This window comes from Sinohyriopsis cumingii, chromosome 9, assembly GCF_028554795.1.
Source record: "Sinohyriopsis cumingii isolate HCF-2022 chromosome 9, ASM2855479v2, whole genome shotgun sequence".
NCBI classification, from domain to species: Eukaryota; Metazoa; Mollusca; class Bivalvia; order Unionida; family Unionidae; genus Sinohyriopsis; species Sinohyriopsis cumingii.
Window position 1 is genome coordinate 97715228 of NC_142969.1, and position 25152 is coordinate 97740379.

The following is a 25152-nucleotide window of genomic DNA, read 5'->3' on the forward strand; positions in this document are numbered from 1 at the left end:
GCATGTATAAGATGAGTTGTATGGATCCACATCCGGTGAGACAGAACACAAAGTTGAAAAATGAAAATCTCTTAACATGTCGGTGATTCAGGAGCTTGACTGGTATTTTGTAACTGAGAAATCAAAACGGATGTCGTCATCGTTACCTTATGTATTCCATTAATCTTGTCAACCCAGCTAAGATTCTTTTACTAATAATAATAATAATAATAATAATAAAGATGAAGAAAAAGAAAAATTAAGAATAATGATAAGAATTTCATGAGGATAATATAATATATTCAGCATATGCTAATATGTTACCAGCAGGCCACATCTAAAAATGTGCGTATGAAACAAAATACACATATGCAGTTTTACGCTATGTACTCAAACTCATTATCTAGACACTGATTTTAATGTTCAAAATATCGATTAGGAAGCACATCCGAGATTCAATTTCATTTTTAGAGTTTATCTCTTCAAACAAAAAAATAACTACAGCAAATAGGACGAGTGTTTCTAAATCATTTTCATTGTTTTTTATGTATGCAAAATTCGTACAGCAATCGTTTATACAAATTATTTTTTATTACATGTCGTTAAATGTCAGGAGTATAAAACGTTTTAGTGCAATCATATATTTTGTAGGAAATTGTTAAATATTAACGATACTCTGTGCCAGGATAAACAACAATAATTAATCTCAGGTGAAGCAACAAGATTCAATATCAAGATAAACACCAATTCTCAGTCTCAAGATAAACGACAATACTCCATCTCAAGATAAACACCAATACTCAATCTCAAGATAAACACTAATACTCAATCTCAAGATAAACACCAGTACTCAATCTCAAGATAAACACCAATACTCAATCTCAAGATAAACACCAATACTCAATATCAAGATAAACACCAATTCTCAAGCTCAAGATAAACTCCAATACTCAATCTGAAGATAAACACCAATACTCAATCTCAAGATAAACACCAATATTCAATCTGAAGATAAACACCAATACTCAATCTCAAGATAAATAACAATATTCAATATCAAGATTAACGATAATGATCAATCTCATGTTAGTCAACAATACTCAATCTCAAGAAAAATAACAATATTAATGTCAAGGTAAACCACAATACTTAATCACAAGATAAACAAGAATACTCAATCTCGCAATAACCAACCATACTCAGTCTCAAGATAAATATATATACTCAGTCTAAAAAAAAACGAGAATACTCTATCTCAAGATAAACAGCAATACCCAATCTAAAAATAAATAACAATACTCGATCTCAAGATAAACCACAATACTCAATCTAAAAATAAATAACAATACTCTATCTCAAGATAAACAGGAATACGCAATCTAAAAATAAATAACAATACTCGATCTCAAGATAAACCACAATACTCAGTCTCATGATATAATACAAAACTTAATCATATGATAAACAATAGCATTGGTCTACAATGTTTCAGAAGTCATCTGCTTCAGAGATAAAATGTGCTGTTTGCTATGGATTTTTGTGCTGAATTCAAATATGACAATTAAAACAACTGATTGGCTACTGTTTCAAAGAAAAATTTTTTTTTTACATTTTTCGTATATGTATATTGTGGAGATAGTAGAGTTTTAATAACTAATTGTGCGCCTAGGTCTTTTCATATGTTTATGGTTGCTTTACATTATAATATTTCGCCTGTCCTGTGTATGTAACTCTAGAAAACAGCAAAAGGGCTATATAAATAAAATTTATTACGAAATGAAAGGAATAAAAAAACTATTATTAATATAATTACATAGTTTTGTCCTTATTCAGTGCCTACGTGGTGCATCTTGGCGTGTCTATTGTTTTCATTAAATGGAGCATCTCTTGTCACTGTCCAGCAATGGTCTGCAAGCATTGGTTTGCTCCATTCGACCTGATAGCGTTTTTCCATTGTTGCAATGTCATGTTGAAATTGATTGTTCGTCGCTCACAGTTCCGCAGTTCGTTAGAAAAATTACCAATGAGAGTGCAAAACATTTATATTTAGAGACTTGCTACAACCAAGGAGGTTTTACACCAACTCCCTGTATAATGTTATATATATTTGATTTAATTATATCTGATTTAATATTTATTTATTTCAATTTAATTGTTTGTCAGTTTCAAAACAAAATTATTTTTTATTACATGATTTTGTAATGTAAATGTATTCACTAGAGATGATACTTTTTCAGAACATAGTGTGACCTTGACTATTAGTTTATAAACATCAGGTGTTGATCTAAGTCCTGACCTTGTCTCAAAATGTGTGGCAATCACGTAAACAAGTTCAATCTTTATTTTAAAATGATTGGCTGTTGTCAAGGTAATGATGGGATTTCGGGTTTAAAATGTAAACAATATTTTTTTAATTATTTCTTAGCGTAAAATGATTGGTTTTCGTCAGGGTCACACTGGGTGTACGTGACCTTTAACAAGCACGTAGTTTCTACAAGCTTCTAGAAGATGATCACGTGACCCCTTGTTTACGTTTTACAAGACCGTATAACCTTTGTTTTGGAGAATTATTATCTGTATAAGCTTGGCTGTTAAACAGTTAGTTGTATGTTGTGCTATTTGGAGTTGTTTCAAATTATTTGGTTTGGAGTTATTTCACATTACTTGGATTCAAAAGGATTAATTCTGTTATTTTTTGGGAAAATACGCGTGCTCATGTAATATTGTGGAACAAAGACTTATTTTATAAAAATGTATTCAGCTATCAGAAACCGGAGTGATAATTCTTGTTTTTACAAGGAACTGAAGACTTCAACAAAACTGACCGTAGCATACGACATCGTGTTCCATCTTGGATTCTTCAACGGGATTCCAACTTGAAGTCAGTAGAACATTTTGTTATTAGGACTTCAAAAATGTTATTCTTGGATTATTCTTGGACTTTTTGGCATTTGATTCTATAAAACCGTAAGTTCATATTTTTTCAATGTTTGCAGAATTTTCCCCGGGAAATAAATTATTGTATTTTTCTAAGCTTGTTGTTTTCTTGTGTTACTGTTTATTCCAGCCTAAACACATGACAATATATGTGATTTGTTGTTTCCGAAAACATTTCTTGCCACTAACTGGAAGACTTTCTATGCAGTTTTTTCCTCGCCACGCAGTGCACGGTCAAATGTATCATCTCGAAGAAGTTCATGAGTGTGAGGACCAACAAAGACACCTTCCTTTATCTTATCTTCACTTAAAAGAAAACCTACTTCTGTTTTCTCCATGACCTTGACAAAGTTATTCATCAGACCCATTTTGATGTGCAAGGGTGAACACTTCCTCCCAGGCTCCAATGACTGTCCTAATGGCCAATCTCTGTTGATGTAGTGGGAATCTCTGGCACGATTATCAGTAACAGATCTTTTTGTATGTATTCAACAGACCAAGCAAGATATCAGAAACCTTCAAACATCCATAAAGCTGTCGCTGATGCTGGTCCTAGTTTCTGCACCTCAAAAGCTGTTTCATGTTTTCGTATGATCAACTGGAATTGATGGCAAAACATTGCCATTATGCAGCAAAACAGATTTAAGACTCGTCTAAGATGAATCAGTGAACAGTCTCCACTCATCTGGATCATGAACGATGTTGAGTGGTACCATCACACCATCGATGTTCTTGCAGGATACAAGATCATCTTCCACGACGAAGAACGGGACAAGATCCGGTTGATGGTCACGGAACATGGAAACCATATCACATGCCAGGAGATTCCATTGCAGTAGACTGGAGCCCAACAGATCTGCCTTACTCTTGGATAGTTCCAAATCCCTAACAAGGTCATTTAGTTGAAGTCGGGTTCAGAGGAGGAGGATGGCAGAAAATATGGGTCGTGCAACATTGATGGTTCAGGACTAGAAGTTTCAGCCTCTCTCTCTTCGTCGTCTGACTCAAGTGAGAATGATTTTCGTGCATCAGAAATCGGTAGACCTTCTTCGTGGGGTACTGGGCGTATAGCTGATGGATTGTCTGGATAATGAACATTCCACTTTTTCTTTTTTGATACACTTTTCCCAACTGGAGTCACCATGTTGAACTAACCATTGCTGATCTCTGTTTGCTCTCTCCAAATCATTGACTCTGCAAAAGACATAGATTTCATTTTCCTGTTCAACCAATGGCAAAGATTTGTTGCACATTCCCAAGTCAATGGTCGTGTACACTGACCCAGTATTATATCTTTTAAACTGTAGCCAACCAACAATTTTAAGAATCATTTTCGTTTTCAGTGACCCAGAATTAGTAATGTTTAATTACCTTTATTTTGAAAGCAGTTTGGCTGAAGACCAGTGTAATGTTCAATCTCAATTTTAACGTACGTGACAATAATCAATCTCAATAAACAACTCTACTCAGTCTCACGATAAACCACAATACTCAATCTCAATAAACAACTCTACTCAATCTCACGATAAACCACAATACTCAATCTCAATACACAGCTCTACTCAGTCTCACGATAAACCACAATACTCAGTCTCAATACACAGCTCTGCTCAATCTCACGATAAACCACAATACTCATTCTCAATACACAGCTCTACTCAATCTCACGATAAACCACAATACTGTATCTCAACATCACCTTAAGCAAAAAAAACAGACAGCAATAAACAATCTCAAGATAAGTACAATATTCAGTTTCAACATCAAGATAAACAGGTTAAGTAACAATACTGAGTCTGAAGATAGACAATATAATCGGTCTCTGGATAAACAACAATATCCAATCTCAAGATAAACAGCAATGTCCAATCTCAAGATAAACAACAATATTCAATCTCAACATAAACAGCAATACCCTGTCTCAAGCTATGCGTATTAGAATTATTAAGCACGTGCGCTCTTAAAAGCTGGAAAGTAGCCAAAGCTAAAAAACAAAGGTTGTATGATTTGAACTATATACAAATACAGTATATCGAACTTTCTTCTTTAAGTTTGATTGTGTGTGTGATTCTGTTAACGTAGCTTGAACAATGTACCAGTCATATCACTACGATGTATGCAGTGTGGACAACAGGCCGACCAATCCTAGCACTATCGTCTTAATGCTGAGGACCATGTGAAGCTGTTGTCAGTACCATTTTAAAACATTTTTGGTATTAAACGACCGGGATTCGAACCCGCAACCTCCCGCATCCGAGGCGGACGCTCTAAACTCTTAGGCCACAGGAGCGGTTCTTTTAAGTGGAGATGGAAATTCGTGATAAAATTAAATAAATGTTATCCTTTTCGATGTAGATAGGGCGTATATGTTCATAAATTTAAATTTGTGTGACCTTGAATCTGACCTTGTTAGGCACCGGACCTTCAGCACACTCTGTCGACTGCAGTTTTGAGGAGGATCACCTGTGTGGCTGGAACCAGACGTTTGATGGCTGGAAGATCGGACAGGGGTCAGAGGGTGCCTGGAGAACAGGTCCCACATCCGACAAAAACTTCAGGAACGGTAATATACAATCCAGCATATTGATTACTTTAAGACGCTTTAGATTAAAACAGATGACTAATGATACCATTTTGGCATGTCTAGAAATTATATGGTTTCTAATAAGCATTTCACGGCAATGGCAAGTAAGGAAAATTCTTCAAAGCAATTACAAATGCATTTATTTACCTCCAATAATAGAAATGGTCCGCTTACATTAGATCTGTTATAAATCGCTGAGGAAGTATATTTTGGGGAAAGATCAAAATAAGGCATTAAGTCATAATCTGTCAAATAAATTGATTTCGTTTAACACAAGATTGATAATGTCGGAAAAACATGTAAATGTATATATTTATGCATTTTATCAATGACCCAACATTGAGTTATGTTGGGTCAGAAGAACATATAGAAGCATGGGTGGCACCATATAAACAAATATCGAGACAGTAACAGACTGGATAATTAAATTTAAGTATAGACAGTATTTACCAATGTGTGAACAAATATTTTCTGAAGGTACAGGAAGATTCATATACCTGGATTCAGAATCCATAAGGAGAGGTCCACCGCAGACGTTGTGGAGTCCCGTTATTAACTCCAGTGACAACTGTTTGTCGTTTTGGTATTACATGAGCAACAAAAAAACAAGCTATTTGACAGTTTCTATTGTTGCGAACAATGTCACATCAACGTCAGATTTCAACGTGACAGAGCCTAGCGACAGGACAATGTTATGGAATAGAGAGGGGCAATCAGATGACAGATGGTACCAGGCCGAAATGACGATACAGGCCGAGGGGGGCTTGAGGGTCCTACTGGAAGGGACAACAAAGAGACGCCATTACGAAATAGCACTTGATGATATCCATCTTCGCGATTCTTCCTGTAAAGGTGACTTAAACGTTTGGTTTAATCGTTTATTCGTTCGCTCGTTCTATCATTTATTTGCACATTCATCTAGTCTTCCTATTAGAAGTAAACTTGTTCATCTCTCCCTCAATCAATCACTTCTACTCTATTACATAAATAAATCGTGTACTCCTGGTGAGGGCTTCACAAAACGTGCATAGAACACTTGCTTCTATTGTATTTTATTAGGTTAGATATGTAATTCCTCTTTATTTAATTAAGTGTGTGTGTGTGCGTGTGTGTGTGATTGGGATTTTTAACGTAGCTTTCAAGAAGTTTTTAGTCATATCGCTAATATGTCTGCAGTGTTGCAGTTTATAGTGATGTCTAGCACTGGTGCATCATGCCGCAGACACGTAGCATGATGTCCCACCCAGTCACATTATCCTGACACCAGGCCGACCAGTTCTAACACTAACCTCTTAATGCTGAGCGCCAAGCGAGGGAGCTGTGATTACCATTTTTGTAAGTCTTTGGTGTGACTCGGCCGGGGTTCGAACCCACGACCTCCTGCTTCCTTGGTGGACTCTCTAACCAGTAGGCCCCTGGAGCGGTCCTTCACTTAAATTTGTCAGGAGAGCAATGAATCAAAGTTAATACGCTTGTTTCCTAATACTCCAGTTTGTGTAACCAGTATGTAAATAATACTATGCGTATGTACTGTTTCCATTAATGCACAATGATATTATACTAGCAATCCCTTTTTTTTAAACGGCTACATGTATGTTTTATCTGCAAATTTATCCTTGGCATAAAATATAAATTTCATCTAAACCCTGGGAGTGAGTTTTCACTATGTGCCAATCAGACGTGACACATTAAAAGCAAAGTGTTAAGTTCCGCTCAGGTTTCTCCCCACTTGCAGACAATATCTCAGTGTTAGGTCAAAGTAGCCTAAACGTTAGCATGCTGGTTATTTGCAAACTCCAATAGGATATTTTCATGAAACGTAATATTTCAAGCACAACATTGATACACTGACCTGAAATAGAACTTCACTCGGATCAAATGACACAATTAACAATATCATGAACCGAGCTCGTACGCAGATAAGATATGTTGTTCCGTGAACATTTATCTCGACTACACCAGCCGAAACACAATTCGTAACATTATTTGAACCAGACTTAACAAACCGCTAACCGATTATAGCCGAACCTGGATTAATTTTGCTCAGATGATAACAACATAATATTTTTTATCTGAAGCAACTCATTCAAGATTCACTAAAACAGTTGTCTTTAAGGTTTTAATGTCCGCTGTATTAAATTCAATATTTTATTTTGAAAGAACGAAAAACTGTTGTTAAATCCATGCTGGTGGGAACTGAAACATAAAAGTCAATCTTCTAGTGGTGCCTTTGGCGGCGGGTACAACAGCTTGTTAAAGGGGCGTGGTATTTCAAATATGTACATGTGGGCGTGGTATTTAAAAAGGTACATGTATATTGGCTTATATTTTCTAAACGCCTGGATGTGTAATTTTCATGTATGGCATTATTCACTGTTTAAACTAAGATAATTGATTCTATGAGATGCTTGTTGAGTTATTTTCCCTTCGGATCAAGGTTCCAGGCATCAAAGTATAGATATTTTTATATTTTCATTTTTAAACAAAAATGTAATTTGCTAATATTTCTTAAACCTCTTGATTGATACTCATCTCATTTAATAGTATTCAGTAGGAAACTAAGACAATTTAAGCTGAAAAGGACACGCATGCTTGCTCTTTTGACCACGGACTGAAGGTGACATCTTTAAAAAATTGGTTTGAGGGTTTGGTTAAAGTTTTTAAGCGGCTCATATTTTGTACAGCCATTGATTTGTCATGTATTAGCCAGAAGCAGCGATAAGCAAGTGTGCCACACAAGAATTTGTGTTTAGGTCCAGAATCATAGAAAATGTCCACTAAAGGTTTGGTTACATTGTATATTTCCTTTGCATATATTGAAAACATCAAATGCTGCATTTTGTTCATATTTACAGTAAATCATTTTGAAGTCAATACAATACAGTCTGCAAAATGTTCTCTTAACACTCAGTATTGGAACCACTGTGTCACCTTTTATTGTTTCATATGGTATTGAGTCACATTTCACACTGTGCAACATTTTACACTGTGTCACATTTCACACTGTCTAACATTTCACACGTTATAACATTTTATTGCATTGCTTTGGACTCAATCATTTAGGTCCTAGCACCATGATAAGCTATACGGTGTTCATGTCAGTCCCTGATAAATTCCATTGTGTTCATATTAGTCCCTGATAAATTATACTGTGTTGATGTCAGTCATTGATAAACTCCATGGTATTCATGTCAGTCCATGGTAAACTATATTGTGTTCATGTTAGTCCCTGATAAACTCTAATGTGTTCATGTTATTCCCTGATAAATTATACTGTGTTGATGTCAGTCTTTGATAAACTCCATGGTATTCATGTCAGTCCATGGTAAACTATATTGTGTTCATGTTAGTCCCTGATAAACTCTACTGTGTTCATGTTAGTCCCTGATAAACTCTAATGTGTTCATGTTAGTCCCTGATAAATTATACTGTGTTGATGTCAGTCATTGATAAACTCCATGGTATTCATGTTACTCCATGGTAAACTATAATGAGTTCATGTTAGTCCCTGATAAATTATACTGTGTTGATGTCAGTCATTGATAAATTCCATTGTATTCATGTTAGTCCATGATAAACTATATTGTGTTCATGTTAGTCCTTGACAAACTCTACTGTGTTCTGTTAGTCCCTGATAAGCTCTATTGTTTTCATGTTAGACCCTGATAAACTCTACTGTGTTCATGTTAGACCCTGATAAACTCTAATGTGTTCATGTTAGTCCCTGATACACTCTATATCAGTCCCTGATAAACTCCATTGTGTTACTGTTAGTCCCTGATAAACTAGTCTGTGCTCATGTCAATCCCTGATAAATTATATTGTGTTCATGTTAATCCATGATAAACTCTATGTTCATGTTATTCTCTGATAAACTCTACTTTGTTCATGTTAGTCTTTGATAAATTATACTGTGTTCATGTCAGTCCCTGATAAACTATATTGTGTTCATGTTAGTCCATGATAAACTCTACTGTGTTCATGTTAGTCCCTGATAAACTCTACTGTGTTCATGTTAGTCTCTGATAAACTGTATTGTGCTCATGTTAGTCCCTGATATACTCTACTGTGTTCGTGTCAGTCCCTGATAAACTCTACTGTGTTCATCTCAGTCCCTGATAAACTATATTGTGTTCATGTCAGTCTCTGATAAACTCTACTGTGTTCATGTCAGTCCCTGTTAAACATTACTGTGTTCATGTTAGTCCCTGATAAACTATATGGTCGTGATAGTTCCTGATAAACTCTACTGTGTACATGTTAGTCCAAGATAAACTATACTGTATACATGATATACAGTGTATGTTTATCATTTCATGTACGTCACAGTTTTACGAAAATCCATTAATGCGTTTTTAAGATATGATTCATCCGTTTAACTTTATCTTAATTAGCTTCAAGTAGTAATTGCAATGTTGTATCCTTGTAATTAATGTAATTCGTTTCAAGTAGTAATTGCAATGTTGTATCCCTGTAATTAATGTAATTCGTTTCAAGTAGTAATTGCAATGTTGTATCCCTGTAATTAATGTAATTCGTTTCAAGTAGTAATTGCAATGTTGTATTCTTGTAATTAATGTAATTCGTTTCAAGTAGTAATTGCAATGTTGTATCCCTGTAATTAATGTAATTCGTTTCAAGTAGTAATTGCAATGTTGTATCCCTGTAATTAATGTAATTCGTTTCAAGTAGTAATTGCAATGTTGTATCCCTGTAATCAATGTAATTAGTTTCAAGTAGTAATTGCAATATTGTATCCTTGTAATTAATGTAATTCGTTTCAAGTAGTAATTGCAATGTTGTATCCCTGTAATTAATGTAATTAGTTTCAAGTAGTAATTGCAATGTTGTATTCCTGTAATTAATGTAATTAGCTTCAAGTAGTAATTGCAGTGTTGTATCCCTGTAATTAATGTTCTTTTGGCATCCATAACAACTACGTAACAACTGCTACCCACTGAGGAAGTCTTTTGTTTAAAACATAGTTTTTGTCTTCGTTAAACCCCCGTAGTCCAACAAATACGCAATAATTTATTTCAGTTTTACGAAAAGAAACGTAAATAACTGGTAGTGTAGAACGCGGGTCCATCACAAATTGTTGTGGGTTTTTTTGTGGGTTTTTGTGTGTGGTGTTTTTCTTTCGTGTTTGTTGTTTTCAAATAAAGGCTGATATTCGTTTCACTTTTCAGATATCTGTACTTTTGACGATGGACTCTGCAGCTGGGTCCAAGGACAAACGGATAATTTTGATTGGACAAGACAATCAGGACCATCTTCTTCAAATTATTCTGGCCCACTAAGTGGCCACACTAACGGAAAAGGTAATTATATTGATGGTTAAATTGTCTGAACTGTTTCCCTTTATTGGTACCGAACTTTTCAATTCATGCGATCTTTATTTTTCTGTTCTTAAAAACGCATATGTCATGGCATTAAGCGAGACGATTTATCATTTAGAACTAACGATACATATTTTCTATAAATGTGATTAAATGAATGAAGAAAGATCAAAATCGTAAACTTCTTATCAGTACGACATGTATCAAATATTTGATAGCTTTACTTGTACACAATATTTGTCAAATATTTGATAGCTTTAATTGTCAATAGTTGAACAAGGTTCTACAGGGAGAGTCTAGGATTCGGCCAATGTGGGTATGTGAGAAAGCTTGCCAGTAGCTTCTCGTGGGTCGTTGGTTCTTCCCTGGGTTTTCCCGGGTTGTTCCTCCACCATTAATACTGGCCGACATTCATAGCCTATCGTTTGCTGAAAAATGGCGTTAAACCCCATCATAACAACAACAACTATTAATATCGCACGGTTAATACGAAACTTGCACTTCAATGTACACGTATCCCTTTTAAAGTATTTTATAGTATTCAAGTACACTTCAATATACACGTATCCATTTTAAAGTATTTTATATTATTCAAGTACACTTCAATGTACACGTGTCCATTTTAAAGTATTTTATAGTATTCAAGTACACTTCAATATACACGTATCCTTTTTAAAGTATTTTATAGTATTCAAGTACACTTCAATGTTCACGTATCCATTTTAAAGTATTTTATAGTATTCAAGTACACTTCAATCTACACGTATCCATTTTAAAGTATTTTATAGTATTCAAGCACACTTCAATGTACACGAATCCATTTTAAAGCATTTTATATTACTGAAGTAGACTTCAGTGTTCACGTATCATTTTTAAAGTATTTTATATTATTCAAGTACACTTCAGTATACACGTATCCTTTTTAAAGTATTTTATATTATTCAAGTAGACTTCAATGTACACGTATCCATTTTAAAGTATTTTATATTATTCAAGTGCACTTCAATATACACGTATCCATTTAAATTATCTTATAGTATTCAAGTACACTTTAATGTTCACGTATCCATTTTAAAGTATTTCATAGTATTCAAGTACACTTCAATCTACACGTATCCATTTTAAAGTATTTTATAGTATTCAAGTAGACTTCAATGACACGTATCCATTTTAAAGTATTTTATATTACTGAAGTACACTTCAGTGTTCACTTATCCTTTTTAAAGTATTTTATATTATTCAAGTACACTTCAGTATCCATGTATCCTTTTTAAAGTATTTCATAGTATTCAAGTACACTTCAATGTACACGTATCCTTTTGAAAGTATTTTGTATTATTCAAGTACACTTCAATATACACGTATCCATTTTAAAGTATTTTATAGTATTCAAGTACACTTCAATATACACGTATCCATTTTAAAGTATTTTATATTATTCAAGTACACTTCAATATACACGTATCCCTTTTAAAGTATTTCATATTATTCAAGCACACTTCAATGTACACGTATCTATTTTAAAGTATTTTATAGTATTGAAGTACACTTCAATATACACGTATCTTTTTTAAAGTATTTTATATTATTCAAGTACAAGTGATTTCAAAATCTTAATCTTTTACAGATTACCGTTATTAAAAAATGGAGTTTTCTTTTGTTAATTGAAAATGTGTCATATATGTCTGTCTTAATATGTTTCTATATCAATATGACTCAAGCCATAATCGTAATAGAAAGAAACAGTAACGAACATGACATTATTCGGAACCGATCTCAATCAGCTATACACACTATATACGAACAAATCAACCCTGCGCAACATAAACTAAAATAGCATCATCTCGGTCGTCGTTTCCGTCTAGTTGCTTCTGCGAGAAGAGATAGCTCTTGTGTGCATTCATCCACGGCTGTATATGTAGTGCCGTACGATACTTTAGTCAACGAGTGACCCAGAAAACTTGGCATGTCATGTGTGTGTGTGTGTGTGTGTGAGTGTGTGTGTATATATATATATATATATATATATATATATATATATATAAGAATAAATAATATTATGGAACAACGGATCTCCGTAAAACAAAAATTAAAATTCTCTAATCTGTATTTATTGGTATTTAAAAAGTATGCTAATGTTATCAAGTAGTGTCCTGTTGCATCAACGGATAGTACTTTCCCATCTTTGTGGTGTATATTTGTAACTATATAGTACCTTGATTTCTGTCGTAGGAGTCTAAGGGGACTGTGTTCCTAGATGAGAATTAATTACTGGGCCGACATGCGGTTGTGTTTGTTACTCACGAATGCCTAAACCAACGACTTTGTTGCGTCATTCTTTGGTGATGTGTGCATGGTCGAAATGTGTATGGGGTTTGGTGAGTGCAGACAAGGCGATGGGTGCCATAACCCGTAGTCCCGTGTTCAAATATCCGTAGAGTTTGAATTAATATTCTTTAACCTGTATTATATTATGTATTCGTATTTAAAAATATGTTAATGTTATCAAGTATACTCTTGTAGAATCGAGGAATAATATTTTTCACTATGTTTCGTGTGTGTGTGTGTGTGTGTGTGTGTGTGTGTGCAAGACCTAACTGATACGGAAATAGACTGGTTCTTCTTTTAGCTTTAACTCTAGTCGAATTTAATGAAATTGACATGCATGTTGTTTTAGTTTAGTCGTTCTTTGAGATGCATCTTATATAATTGGTTGAATTAATCATATACGAAAACCCAGTCTTAAAAGAACCCCTTTTTGAAAGTATTATTGTGTATTTAGAGAAGGTCTACTTATCATCACACATTATAATGACATCTACAGTAAGTACTGTTCAACCTGTTCTATTCTTTAATTTCCTTATATGCAGTCAAAGCGGACTACTACATGTACATCAATGCATCATCAGCAAACAAGGGAGACAAAGCCATTCTACGTCATACAGGATTGTATCGACATGGGCGCGCCTGTCTTTCCTTCTGGTACCATATGTATGGAGAAAAGATCGGTCAGCTGAGAGTGCAAGTGAAAGGGAATCGCGACTCTTCATTTCCGGTATGGTCTAAGAATGGAGACCAAGGTACAAACTGGACATTAGCAGCAGTAGATCTAGAAGTCGGCCCAAGTGTCAGTGTTGAATTTGTCGGAATACGTGGGAACGGTGCTCGTAGTGATATAGCTCTGGACGATGTTTCATTGTTCACTCGATCTTGCTTTGGTAAATAGAAAATGAATGTACTAAACCTTATGTTAGTCCGAATTTCGTCTGACCCTTGTCACCCCATTTTTGATGTTTGGATATTTATGTTGGGCTGTAGGGTCATAGTCCATTCCCTATCGAAAAGTTGGAATTCGCCGACACCATTTGGTGTCGGCATGGGGTAGCCGCTTAATAGCCGGCCCAGAAAACTTGAACGACTTTCATCAAGATATACCTGCATGAAATCGATAGGAATATGATTTATTTTCTCACAAATCGTCAGCATAGCATTCGTCATGTCTTTATTCCGCTGAGAGACGAGGCGAAAGTACGTCGTTGCTGAAATTTTACTTGGATCTGGCTATTTGCATCCCGAGTCGCATGACTATACAAATCTTGCAAGTTCTCAACCAACATGTCAATCCAATCTCACTAACTAATGGAACAAAACAAGGTCACAGAAAATCACGGAATCAAATAGCCTATGAATATTTTTCATGCATAAAAGATAATAACTGTCTCTTTTAAATTCTACTTTCTTCAAAACCTGTCCGTAACCTTTACGGAGTTCTTCACTGAAACAATAAATAAATTCTCTCCTGATTTAATGTGAATTATCTGTGAAGACGAATCGAGTTACCACTTATCAAAATGCACACATATTTGTTTTATGAAATGATATAAAAATACGTAGACTGATACGACAATGTGTAAATTCCGACGTTAATCACCAGCGAATTTTCTGGTTTGATATCAGTTAAAACTAAACAAGCTAACCCAGATCATTTCTTAGTTCTGTACAGCCGACATGGTGATATACTCTCATTACTTAAGTATGATGTGTGTCTTGATCATATGATTAGAAAACCAATGAAAATTTGTACAATTGTTTAAAATTAAATGCAAACATTTTTTTTATGGCCAGACTGTATCATTTATTATTTTTATCAATGTATATTCATGCATACTTAAAACAAACCAAAAAAAAAAAATTTATCCATATTTTGAGTTTCTGTTCTACCTTAGGTAGTTGTATCAATCCACATTCCGCATTCTTCAATCCACATACTTGTATCCACATAATTCAATGAACATACTTCATCTTCTGTATTTTGATTATTTGTATTAACTTAAGTAATCATACCAATCATCACTAAATATGCAAATTCATCCACAGCAATATGAAATTTATAATTATAATTACAAAGCTTGCTTATATGCAAGGATTAGCGAAGTAAATACAAAATTAATTAGGGATGAATTCAGCAATGAATTAATTGCTATTTATCAGACTGTGCATTTGATGAAGATGTCTGCCTTTGGCAAGAAAATGAACACTGGAAGCTCTCTACAGATGAAGGTACAGGAGGTAAAGTATCTAGATCTCATTTGAAAATATTAATCTTTATTTTATTTGTCACTGTAACTTGTTTTTTTTTATATTGTGTGGTTATTTTATGTTTTCATAGTGATATAACATTGTCACGCACAACTAATTTGCGTTGATATACATTTATTGACAATTGGATGTATATAGTGAGATCGTCTGTGAGTCACGGATTTCAGCATTTGCTAACTCGACTTAGTCACTTCCATAAGCCTTTACATAATACCTTTGATTGAGGAAAGCGATCAAAAACGTGTTTTAGATTCATTGTAATTGTTATGAATTAACAACTTGTTCAATCAGAGCTAATGGTCAGTGTAATAAAATGCATAGCCATAACTAATAGTAACACATCATCTAGTTTCTATTTCTCTGGCAGGCAAGTATGCATCCCTGTCTGTGTCCGCTGACTGTGTGCCATACTCGGGACGAAATTTTTCAACTCCAGTCAATGCAATGCCTGGACCAGTCTGTGTGACCTTTATGTACTTCCTGGTCGGATCGAACAAAAATAGTCTGCGATTGTATATGCTGAACCAGAGTAAAGATTTATTGATCTGGAAAGTTAATGCAAGTAACAAAGACAGCTGGAACTATGTTTCAGTTTCTGTGGAGGAAAGCTTTTATAATTTCACCATCGTTTTCGACATGTATTCCTACAGTAACTGTACTGTTGAGGCTGGAATAGATAATATCTTTGTTAAATTCGGAAAATGTGAAGGTACGAAAAAACAGGCTTTGCATGTTTATTACTTAATTTATACTTATGTTTGTTCAGCCAATCCGATATAAACGTGTATAAACATCTGTCAAAGATTCAGGTCTGATTGACATCAGCGCGAATTGGTCACGTCATTATTTACACAAAACACAATTGTACGCAGCACTTTCTCTTCCTTTGCCACTCGGTTAAATCTTACAGTTGCAGATTTAGGCACTCTGAAGTAACGTTTCCTTTGCCTTTTGAGTATTCTTATTTTAGAGTTCGAAGTATTTAGTAACTGTTCTGCTTGTAAAATTTCAGTGAGAACGTAAACGTCAATGATGCCGCATTTTTGTTAGGTTTCAACTATTTCGGACAGCAGTACAAAACTATTTGACACTTTGCCATAAACACACAGTTCAATCTGCCTCATCTCGTGTCTTTCCTTTACTTTTTTAGAATTAGGTACCTCTCCCATGCCGTCAGTGAAACAATGGGAAGACTTAACTGCCAGCATTGTTGCTGAATCGCAACAGCATGTTATAACAAAAGTCAGCACATACCAGGCAACGTCCTCAAAAAGCGTACTTCCTGAAAAAGGACAAACAAAAAGTCGAGGTATACAATAATGAATCACTTTGAGAGCAATTAAAGCTTGAAAAGGAAAAGACTTGTTGAGTCAAGTGGAATTAGACATTGAGGCTCTACCTTAAATTTAATGGGGGGGTATTACATTATTAGAGCTGACTGGCCTCAGTAAAATATGCACAATGTGAAAAGGCAATGTTAAATTTTAATATTATATATCTTAACTGTCTCAACAAAGTAGGTTATATTGTGTGTGAGTCTTTAACAACATATTGGAAATGAGAAATGCAATGTTAAATTTAACGTAAGATTTTCATTGTCTCTATAGACTGGAAAAGGTATTTGACCTCAGTAATACCTGGACAAGAGAAAATATAGTGTTAAAATGTTTAGATACTATCCAACACATGATTATTGATTATTATCCAACACCTAACATTTGTATTACTATTCAACTCCTTGTTTGACTACGTTCTAACCCCGACTGTTTAAGTACAAACCAACTCACTTTGTGAGGATTATCTAGCACTTGGCGTTTAAGAATTATCCAACATCTACTTTTCAGTACTATCCATAACTCACTTTCATTACTATCCAACACCCAATTATTTAAGGGCTATCCAACACACGCAATTTGAGTACAATCCAACACACCACCTTTAGTGTATTAAACCGGACATATTAGTACTAATCATCACCATATCTTTAAGTGTTATCAAACACCTACTTTTTAGTTCTATAAAAAACATATTGTCGAGTAACCGATAGCCAACACCATTTCTCCAAAGAAAAGGATAAGATATGAAACTCAATTCGTAAATCTGGTGTTTATCGAACTGGCTAATAATCAAGAGTCGATAAAGTGCGATGAACATCTTCGTCTCGAGATCTCTATTCGCAACACTTTTAAAGCACTGAGTATTTTATTACAGAATAAGCTGTGGTGGTCATGTCTTTGTGTTTTACTCGATATAGTCCTTGTGCATTTAAACTCTGTCTTGTATATCATGGGACCAGTGTGTCTGTACGGTATCGTTTTGTGGTCTGAAAATTGTAATCGCTTTTGGTAGATGATCTGATATACTTTATCCAAGGGCTTACTGACGATTTTGATGAATATTCTTTGTGCACGATCTCTGTTCACAACACAATTAGAATAATTAGGTTGTTTGAACAAAAACGTTGTGGTGGTCATGTCTTTGCCTTTTTACCGAAAATGGTACTTGTGTCTTGGAGCTTTATTTTGCATATACTGGGACCAGTGTGTCCGTATGGTAACGTATTGTGCTCTGGAAATAGCAATCGTTTCTAGTCGGCGATAGTTTCTACTTTTTTCAAGGGTTGAATGACAATTTTTTCATTTGGAAAACCTACAGTGTTGTGGGGATCCAACATTTCCTCGATTTTGTCCTGACTTCAAGGTATCTTTTGAAACGTCAAAGCTGACCACTTGACAGCAACGATAGTTCAAAGTCAGCCCTTCCACTCTGCATTTAGTATGAAGTTATCCTTGTTCGTCTTGTTACGTTTTGGTCCACCACTAATAGGATTCAGAATAATGTCATCGAAATGATAATTGCCCAGTACTTAGGCGTTTATCTTCGATGTGTGAGGAATACATTTTAGGGAATTAATGATCATTCATTTATCGGTGTAATGAATTCCTAGTAGTTCCAAAACAGAATGTAATTTTAAAAGGGTATTGCCTGTCATGTAAGCAGAAATGATCAACGTATAAAACTTTTTATTAACCTGGACTACACTTCGTTTGGTGCTTTGTAGTTGATCCCTTAATAAAACTTTGCATTTTCTGCTGTGGTAGAAACATGAGGTTTTGAATAGCGTATGATACTGGATAGTAGATGACTAAGTATTGGTCGTTACACATGTTATATTTGATAGTATATGTGGGGTATTGGTCACTATACACGGTGTGTTGATGGTATATTGTGGGGTGCTGGATAGTAGATGACTAAGTATTAGTCGCTACACATGGTATATTTGATAGTATATGTGGGGTATTGGTCACTACTTTGACATTACATTTCTCAATATCCCAACATTATTGAGGTCCATCACTTCCCATAATGTAACACAATTTATACAGACTATGGTAAATCTCATGTTAAATTTTAACATTACATTTCCCATTATACCTATATTATTCCTGTCAACCACTTCAAGCAATGTTATAATGTACCCTCAATGTGCAATTCCAGTTAGATGATTAAATTCCCCTTGCTTATATAGTAGCTTTACCTTTTAAATAATGCCACTCATCAACCCCCAAGTGGCACACATAAGTATTTATATACCATAAACTGCAAACTCCACGACAAATTAATGTGGCAGTCAATGCTTGTTTCCGTCAATTTTAACTTTAGTGTACGGGTACCAACGTGATTCGTGTATAAACGACTTCATTCTCTACATATGATAACATGATTGACACCCTATTACTGATTTCCGCTAGCAGCATTAATTCCAGAAGCAGCTTCAGTATTAGTGGTAGTAGCATAAGTAATAGTAGTAGTAGTAGTAGTAGTAGTAGTAGTAATAGTAGCTACATGTTTTCACCACATTGCCTATCTTGATAATTAACACAGGATGATTATTGAATATTTTCAGTTTCTTGTATCAAACGTACGACATTCAGTTTACCGCCTTGACAAAACTGACAGGATATATGACACCATAGGTTTCCATAGTTATGGCATGAGGCAAACATATTCCTAAACTGCAAATTCTAAAAAATCCAAGCTTCAATCAAGTTTGTTATTGTTTTGTATATTTTATCTTTTAGCTGGTGTAATAGCAGGATCGGTTGTTGGATCCGTTGTATTTACAGCTTTCACACTGTATGCAACAGTCTGGATATTCAGGTGACTAAAATAGATAAATAAATAAATTTAAAATTTTTTTATATATTAAAACCACTGTAATAATAAAATCATTGAGGCCCATAAAAAGTGATAGCATTCCTATGGTGGTCTTAGTGTAGGTAGGTAAGTATGTATGTATGTATGTATGTATGTAGCAAGGCACGAGTGTTGAAAGAGATTTGATTCGATAGCTATACGATAAATGTATTTACTATCGCAGCCAATATACAGTTCGATTGTTCAGTAATTGTAAATGAGATTCAGTCACGGCATGCTAGAAAACAGAAATGACCACTGAGAAAAACTTCCAACTACCTTTAAGGCATGCTAGAAAAAGGATATGACCATTGAGGCAAGCTTCCAACAACCTTTACAGCATTCTAGAAAACAGAAATGACCACTGAGGCAAACTTAACAACTTTGACGGCATGCTAGGAAACAGAATTAACCACCGAGACAAACTTATACTACCTATCAGTAGTAAGAACGTCAGTTTATTTGCTTACCCAACCAGTGAGAGGATGGTATTGTAGCTATATAATATAGCGGATCTGTTCGGTGATGGTTGCTAATGCAAAGGAGAAAATGAAACAAATCATCAAACAGGTCTGTATCTACTGGTCATAATCAAGTATAGCCAAGTGATCTTAGTCTCAAGGTTGGGAAACATTAGAATATAGATTATACCATGGTACTTGTAATTATCTTTTGCAGCCTACACATTTTCTTTTAAACAATTCTCTAAATTTACCTAATAGCCTATAATGACTACTATAACAATGAAATATCCGGGATATAATATTGCGCTTTCATAAATTTACATAAAACAGATATCGTTATAGCTCATCGATTTCTAGGTCAATGAAAATATTTTCTAGTATCAGCACCAAGTTGAAACAAACTAGTTGAAACATAACAAAGTTAAGGGTTTAATTCCTGTAAAAACAGCCATGTAAAGTTTGCAAAAATAACCGTTTTTCTGTTTTATTTATTTGTCTTGAATATGTTTTGTATTTGCCTTTGAAAAAGACGCATTAAAGAGTCGAAAGCGCTCAGCTAGTTAGATACTAGTTTCGAACTGTTTGTTGTCAGTTTATTGTATATATATATATATATATATATATATATATATATATATATATATATATATATAACGTAATGTAGGAAAATCCGGCAGTCACATGCAAAAGAGACGGATTGTGTTATGCTTCAACCTACTTCGGCCGACACTTCACAACAGGATATGAACACTGGGGACTAACCACATGTAATATTAATAGCTCTTCAACCGACCCTAACATTCTTCACATCGTAACGACGAAGATAATAGAGACAACGACCACGAATCCCTTCCCATGATGTCATGATACAATTTCCTTGACAATAAATTGGCCTCATGGTACCGAATAATACAAGATGATATGTCTCAGTATGCTGATATTAATGAAGGTAATGAAGATTAAGATATGTAACAATCAGGACCAATACATAATACACACAGTAGAGCGCTCTCATAATGTTCACCACACACATATATAAACACATTTGTCTGCGGAAGGTACGTCCTGCAGACATGTAAATAATCAGTGCATCATACTAGTGTCTCGTGACACGATATTATCATATAAGGTAAGGTCACATACGTATTTCTGGCCAAGTTGTGGTACATTAAGAATTCGAAAATCAAGACTAAACGGATTGTATCGCACTATGAAGGCATTAAAGGTGTGTATTATGAGAATATAGATGATTGAATTAATTTTCTATTTGTATTTTTTTCTACATAAATCTTTACAGAGTTACGTCCTAGAATAGTATGGTACAGTCTGAAATTTGTAAATATGTGTTAAGGTCAAGAATTGATAATAATTAGGAAGGACATCAAAACAGCTTAAATGGTGTTTTCCCCTCTCATTTGTTAATCTTATGTCACCATAAATCACATTATTCCTATGATGTAACATGTTCATTTCTCTTTACTTTTGTTTCCTTATGAAGGATTGTAAATACTGTTATAGAAATGAAATTCATTGATACTGGAGACTCTTTACGACCTTTTCTTAAATGTTTATGATTTCAGTTCGTAAAAGCTCGTGTGCTAAGAGTCAAGAAAATTATACATTTTAAGGAAGACCCTCATTTGTTTGGCTTACTGTCTCATTTCCAGTATTTTAAGTCATTCAACTATTATTTAGCTTAGTGTATTAAAACGAGTTGTTTAAGGCATTCAACTATTTTTTGGCTTAGTGTATTAAAACGAGTCTTTAAAGGCTTTCAACTATTATTTGGCTTAGTGTATTAAAACGAGTCGTTTAAGACATTCAACTTTACTTTGGCTTAGTGTATTAGAACGAGTCTTTTAAGTTTATGAGCTTTTGCTGCGTATACTGTCTTAAGACGAGTTATTTAAGGCTTTGCGCTTTTGCTTAGCTTACTGTCTTAAGACGAGTCTTTTAAGGCTTTGCGCTTTTGCTTAGCTTACAGTCTTAAAACGAGCCTAGTAAAGTTATCAACTATGGCTATGAGTTATTGTTTGGCTTACTATTTCAACATGAGCTCGAAAGAAATAGTTCCATCTGATGTGGATAATTAGGTCCCTGTACTTATATTGAAACAGTCAATGCCAAGCAGTACATTTTGTAATTTCAGTTATCTTCCTTAGACCAAACATACTGTATTTATCGTAATATTCAAACATTTTGTACTGATGAACAATGGACATTTCAATCGTAAATTATATTACTTTAGTTTGAGAAACTTTTTGTCAAGTACCAAACCGCATTTCAAATTTAATTTCCCATTAAGTGGCATTGTCCAAAATGCAAACAGATAATGAAATAAGTTTCATCCTTTCCGTTGGAAACTAGTAGGTCAGAAAAATTAGTGATAACAAAAGAAATTTCATTGTACCATGCGAATCATGTCCAAGGTGCAAGGTGATGGACATTTGTTACCAAGTTTTCTGCCTATGATGAAGTAATGGCTAATTTATAGAAAGCAACCTTACTCGTAGAAAATATCTGAATTATACTAAACAGCGTTGTTTGTAATAAAGTCTGAGTTCTGTCAAATAGCGTTGTTTATAATAAAGTCTGAGTTATATCAAACAGCGTTTCATGTAATAAAGTCTGAGTTATATCAAACAGCGTTTCATGTACTAATGCCTGAGTTATATCAAGCAGCTATGTATGTAATAATATCTGAGTTATATCAAGCAGCGTTTCATGTAATAATGCCTGAGTTATATCAAGCAGCTATGTATGCAATAATATCTGAGTTATATCAAACAGCGGTTCATGTAATAATGCCTGAGTTATATCAAACAGCGTTGTATGTAATAATGCCTGAGTTATATCAAACAGCATTGTATGCAATAACGTCTGAGTTATATCAAACAGCGGTGTATGTACTAATATATGAGTTATATCAAACAGCGTTGTATTTAATACTGAGTTACATCAAACAGCGTTTTTATTTAAATGTCTGAGTTATATCAAAACAGTGTTGCATATAATAATGCCAGAGTTATATCAAACAGCATTGTATACAATAATGTCTGAGTTATATCAAACAGCGGTTTATGTAATAATATCTGAGTTACATCAAACAGCGTTTTTATTTAAATGTCTGAGTTATATCAGACAGCGTTTATGTAAAAATGAGTTATAGCAAACATCGTTGCATGTAATAATGTCTGAATTATGTATGTAATACAACTGAGTTATATAAAACAGCGTTGTATGTAATAATGTCTCAGTTATAACAAACAGCATTGTATGTAATAATGTCTATGTCATACAGCGTTGCATGTAATAATACCTCAGTTACATCAAACAGCGTTGTATGTAATAACGACTGAGTTATATCAAACAGCGTTTTATGTAGTAATGTCTGAGTTAAAACAAACAGCGATAAGTGTATTAATAACGTTGTCTGATGATGACACAATGAACTTTATGATGAACAATCCGGACAGAGTTAAATACAAGGACAAAGATTGGAATTATCTACCAACACAATATTAAAAGTCTAAATTATATCTAATTTGTAACATTATGTCAACGAATTATTGATTCTAAGCCTACACTGCTTGACCCCTATGACCCCTATGATTTTAATCTTAAGATTTCTAGGTAACTCTATCGCAGTATATACATGATTATTTCTAGTATAACTCATACATCTAAGTTCATTTTGCTTTATTTTTCTAACTTGACTACTTCCAAGATATGGAAATTACCACCGTTCCAATTCTGTAAACGAGTTACGCACTGAGTGCAGGGGTGGATGCTATGCATTGCTAAGTTGCTTCCCTGACAAAAGGGTCCATATTAATTCGGTAATATATAATAATTAATATATGATCCCCTTCAAGGACCTGGCGACAGTTTAGAGACCGGTCAGTCACCTGAAAACATGTATATGGAGCATAGATTATGACCGGTCTAAATACCCTCTTTTCTCGGGGTTGGTGTGGAGTAGAAGGGGTGGAATGACCGCTCCATAAACTGTCATTAACAAGATGCCATTAACGCTATTCCCATAGCACATGAGGTTTTTTAAAGATATGTATCTTTGTGTGTGAATCATTTTTGAATGTTAATTGAATATATTTCATTTTTGAGCTAAGATTAGTTTTATTGCTGTAAATGATTTTGAACATTCGTCTCACATTTTGGTACCATAGTGACATTTGTAGACGTTTATATTGCCTTTTATATGCTTTGCACATTTATTCTGCATGTAACAATACGTTAATAAACACACTTTATCTAACAATGTTATTATTTTTGACAAGTTTAAAGAACAAATGTAAATTTCAGGGGAAAGTTTGTATTCTTTTTGTTCTGTTGATATTAGCATATTAGCACAACTGTTTTAACACAGTGAGTCAGCACCTGAGCCTGAGATTAATAAACACGAAAGCTTTTTGATCACGTTTTGTTTCCTCTTTTTCCCTTCCTTTTGTATTTATTATCAAATAGGATTTCATTGATGTGGGAAATAAGTGCGTAATTTGTAATCTGTGCAGCTCAAAATTAAAGCCGTATAATTTCCAGTAATATACGCCATCTATATCCACATTTGAATTTTGTTCCTATTTTGCGCTGACAAGAGAGCTTCCATATCTTTTTTGCTCCCGGCTGTTGATGGTCTACGTACATTTCTAAATAATTATGTTTTGATAAGTACTTCTTAAAATCTATATTTGTCAGGTTGTAACAATAAACGTGGCCTTATTTATTTCTTCCCCTACTTAACTGAAAGACTGTTTGTGATAAATGTGTAAGCACGGACAAGATCATGAACTTCCTTATTGTTCATTATTCTATGCCCTGCATGACATCAGATGAACTTTGGCACACGTTACATCCATTAAAGTTCATGCGTCATATATTGTTCGTCGTACGAAACTGTACTATCAATTGTGCATTTCTTCCACAGCAGTCCGGTCTTTGTTATTTTTAATTCCGATTTCATCATTGACGTCCCTCTCTGTTCTTTTAGTCGCGAGATACATGCATCTGATATTCCCTAGACAGTATTGTTTTG

At 34.3% G+C, this 25152-nt stretch overlaps 1 protein-coding gene across 2 annotated transcripts in view; it reads left to right on the forward strand.

Annotated features, from left to right (window-relative positions):
• Nucleotides 1-24533, forward strand: part of LOC149792300 (MAM and LDL-receptor class A domain-containing protein 1-like) — a 39920-nt gene extending 15387 nt beyond the window's left edge. The window contains exons 2-10 of one of the 2 annotated variants that reach the window (XM_089970865.1): nucleotides 5330-5479; nucleotides 5978-6352; nucleotides 10690-10821; nucleotides 13710-14057; nucleotides 15331-15408; nucleotides 15806-16147; nucleotides 16589-16747; nucleotides 19521-19599; nucleotides 20764-24533. In XM_089970865.1, coding sequence (XP_089826991.1) covers nucleotides 5330-5479; nucleotides 5978-6352; nucleotides 10690-10821; nucleotides 13710-14057; nucleotides 15331-15408; nucleotides 15806-16147; nucleotides 16589-16747; nucleotides 19521-19599; nucleotides 20764-20860 — 1760 coding nt within the window. In that variant the 3' untranslated portion in view covers nucleotides 20861-24533. The remainder of the gene's footprint in view (nucleotides 1-5329; nucleotides 5480-5977; nucleotides 6353-10689; nucleotides 10822-13709; nucleotides 14058-15330; nucleotides 15409-15805; nucleotides 16148-16588; nucleotides 16748-19520; nucleotides 19600-20763) is intronic. The other variant, XM_089970866.1, reaches the window with a different exon arrangement.
• Nucleotides 24534-25152: the final 619 nt, after the last annotated feature.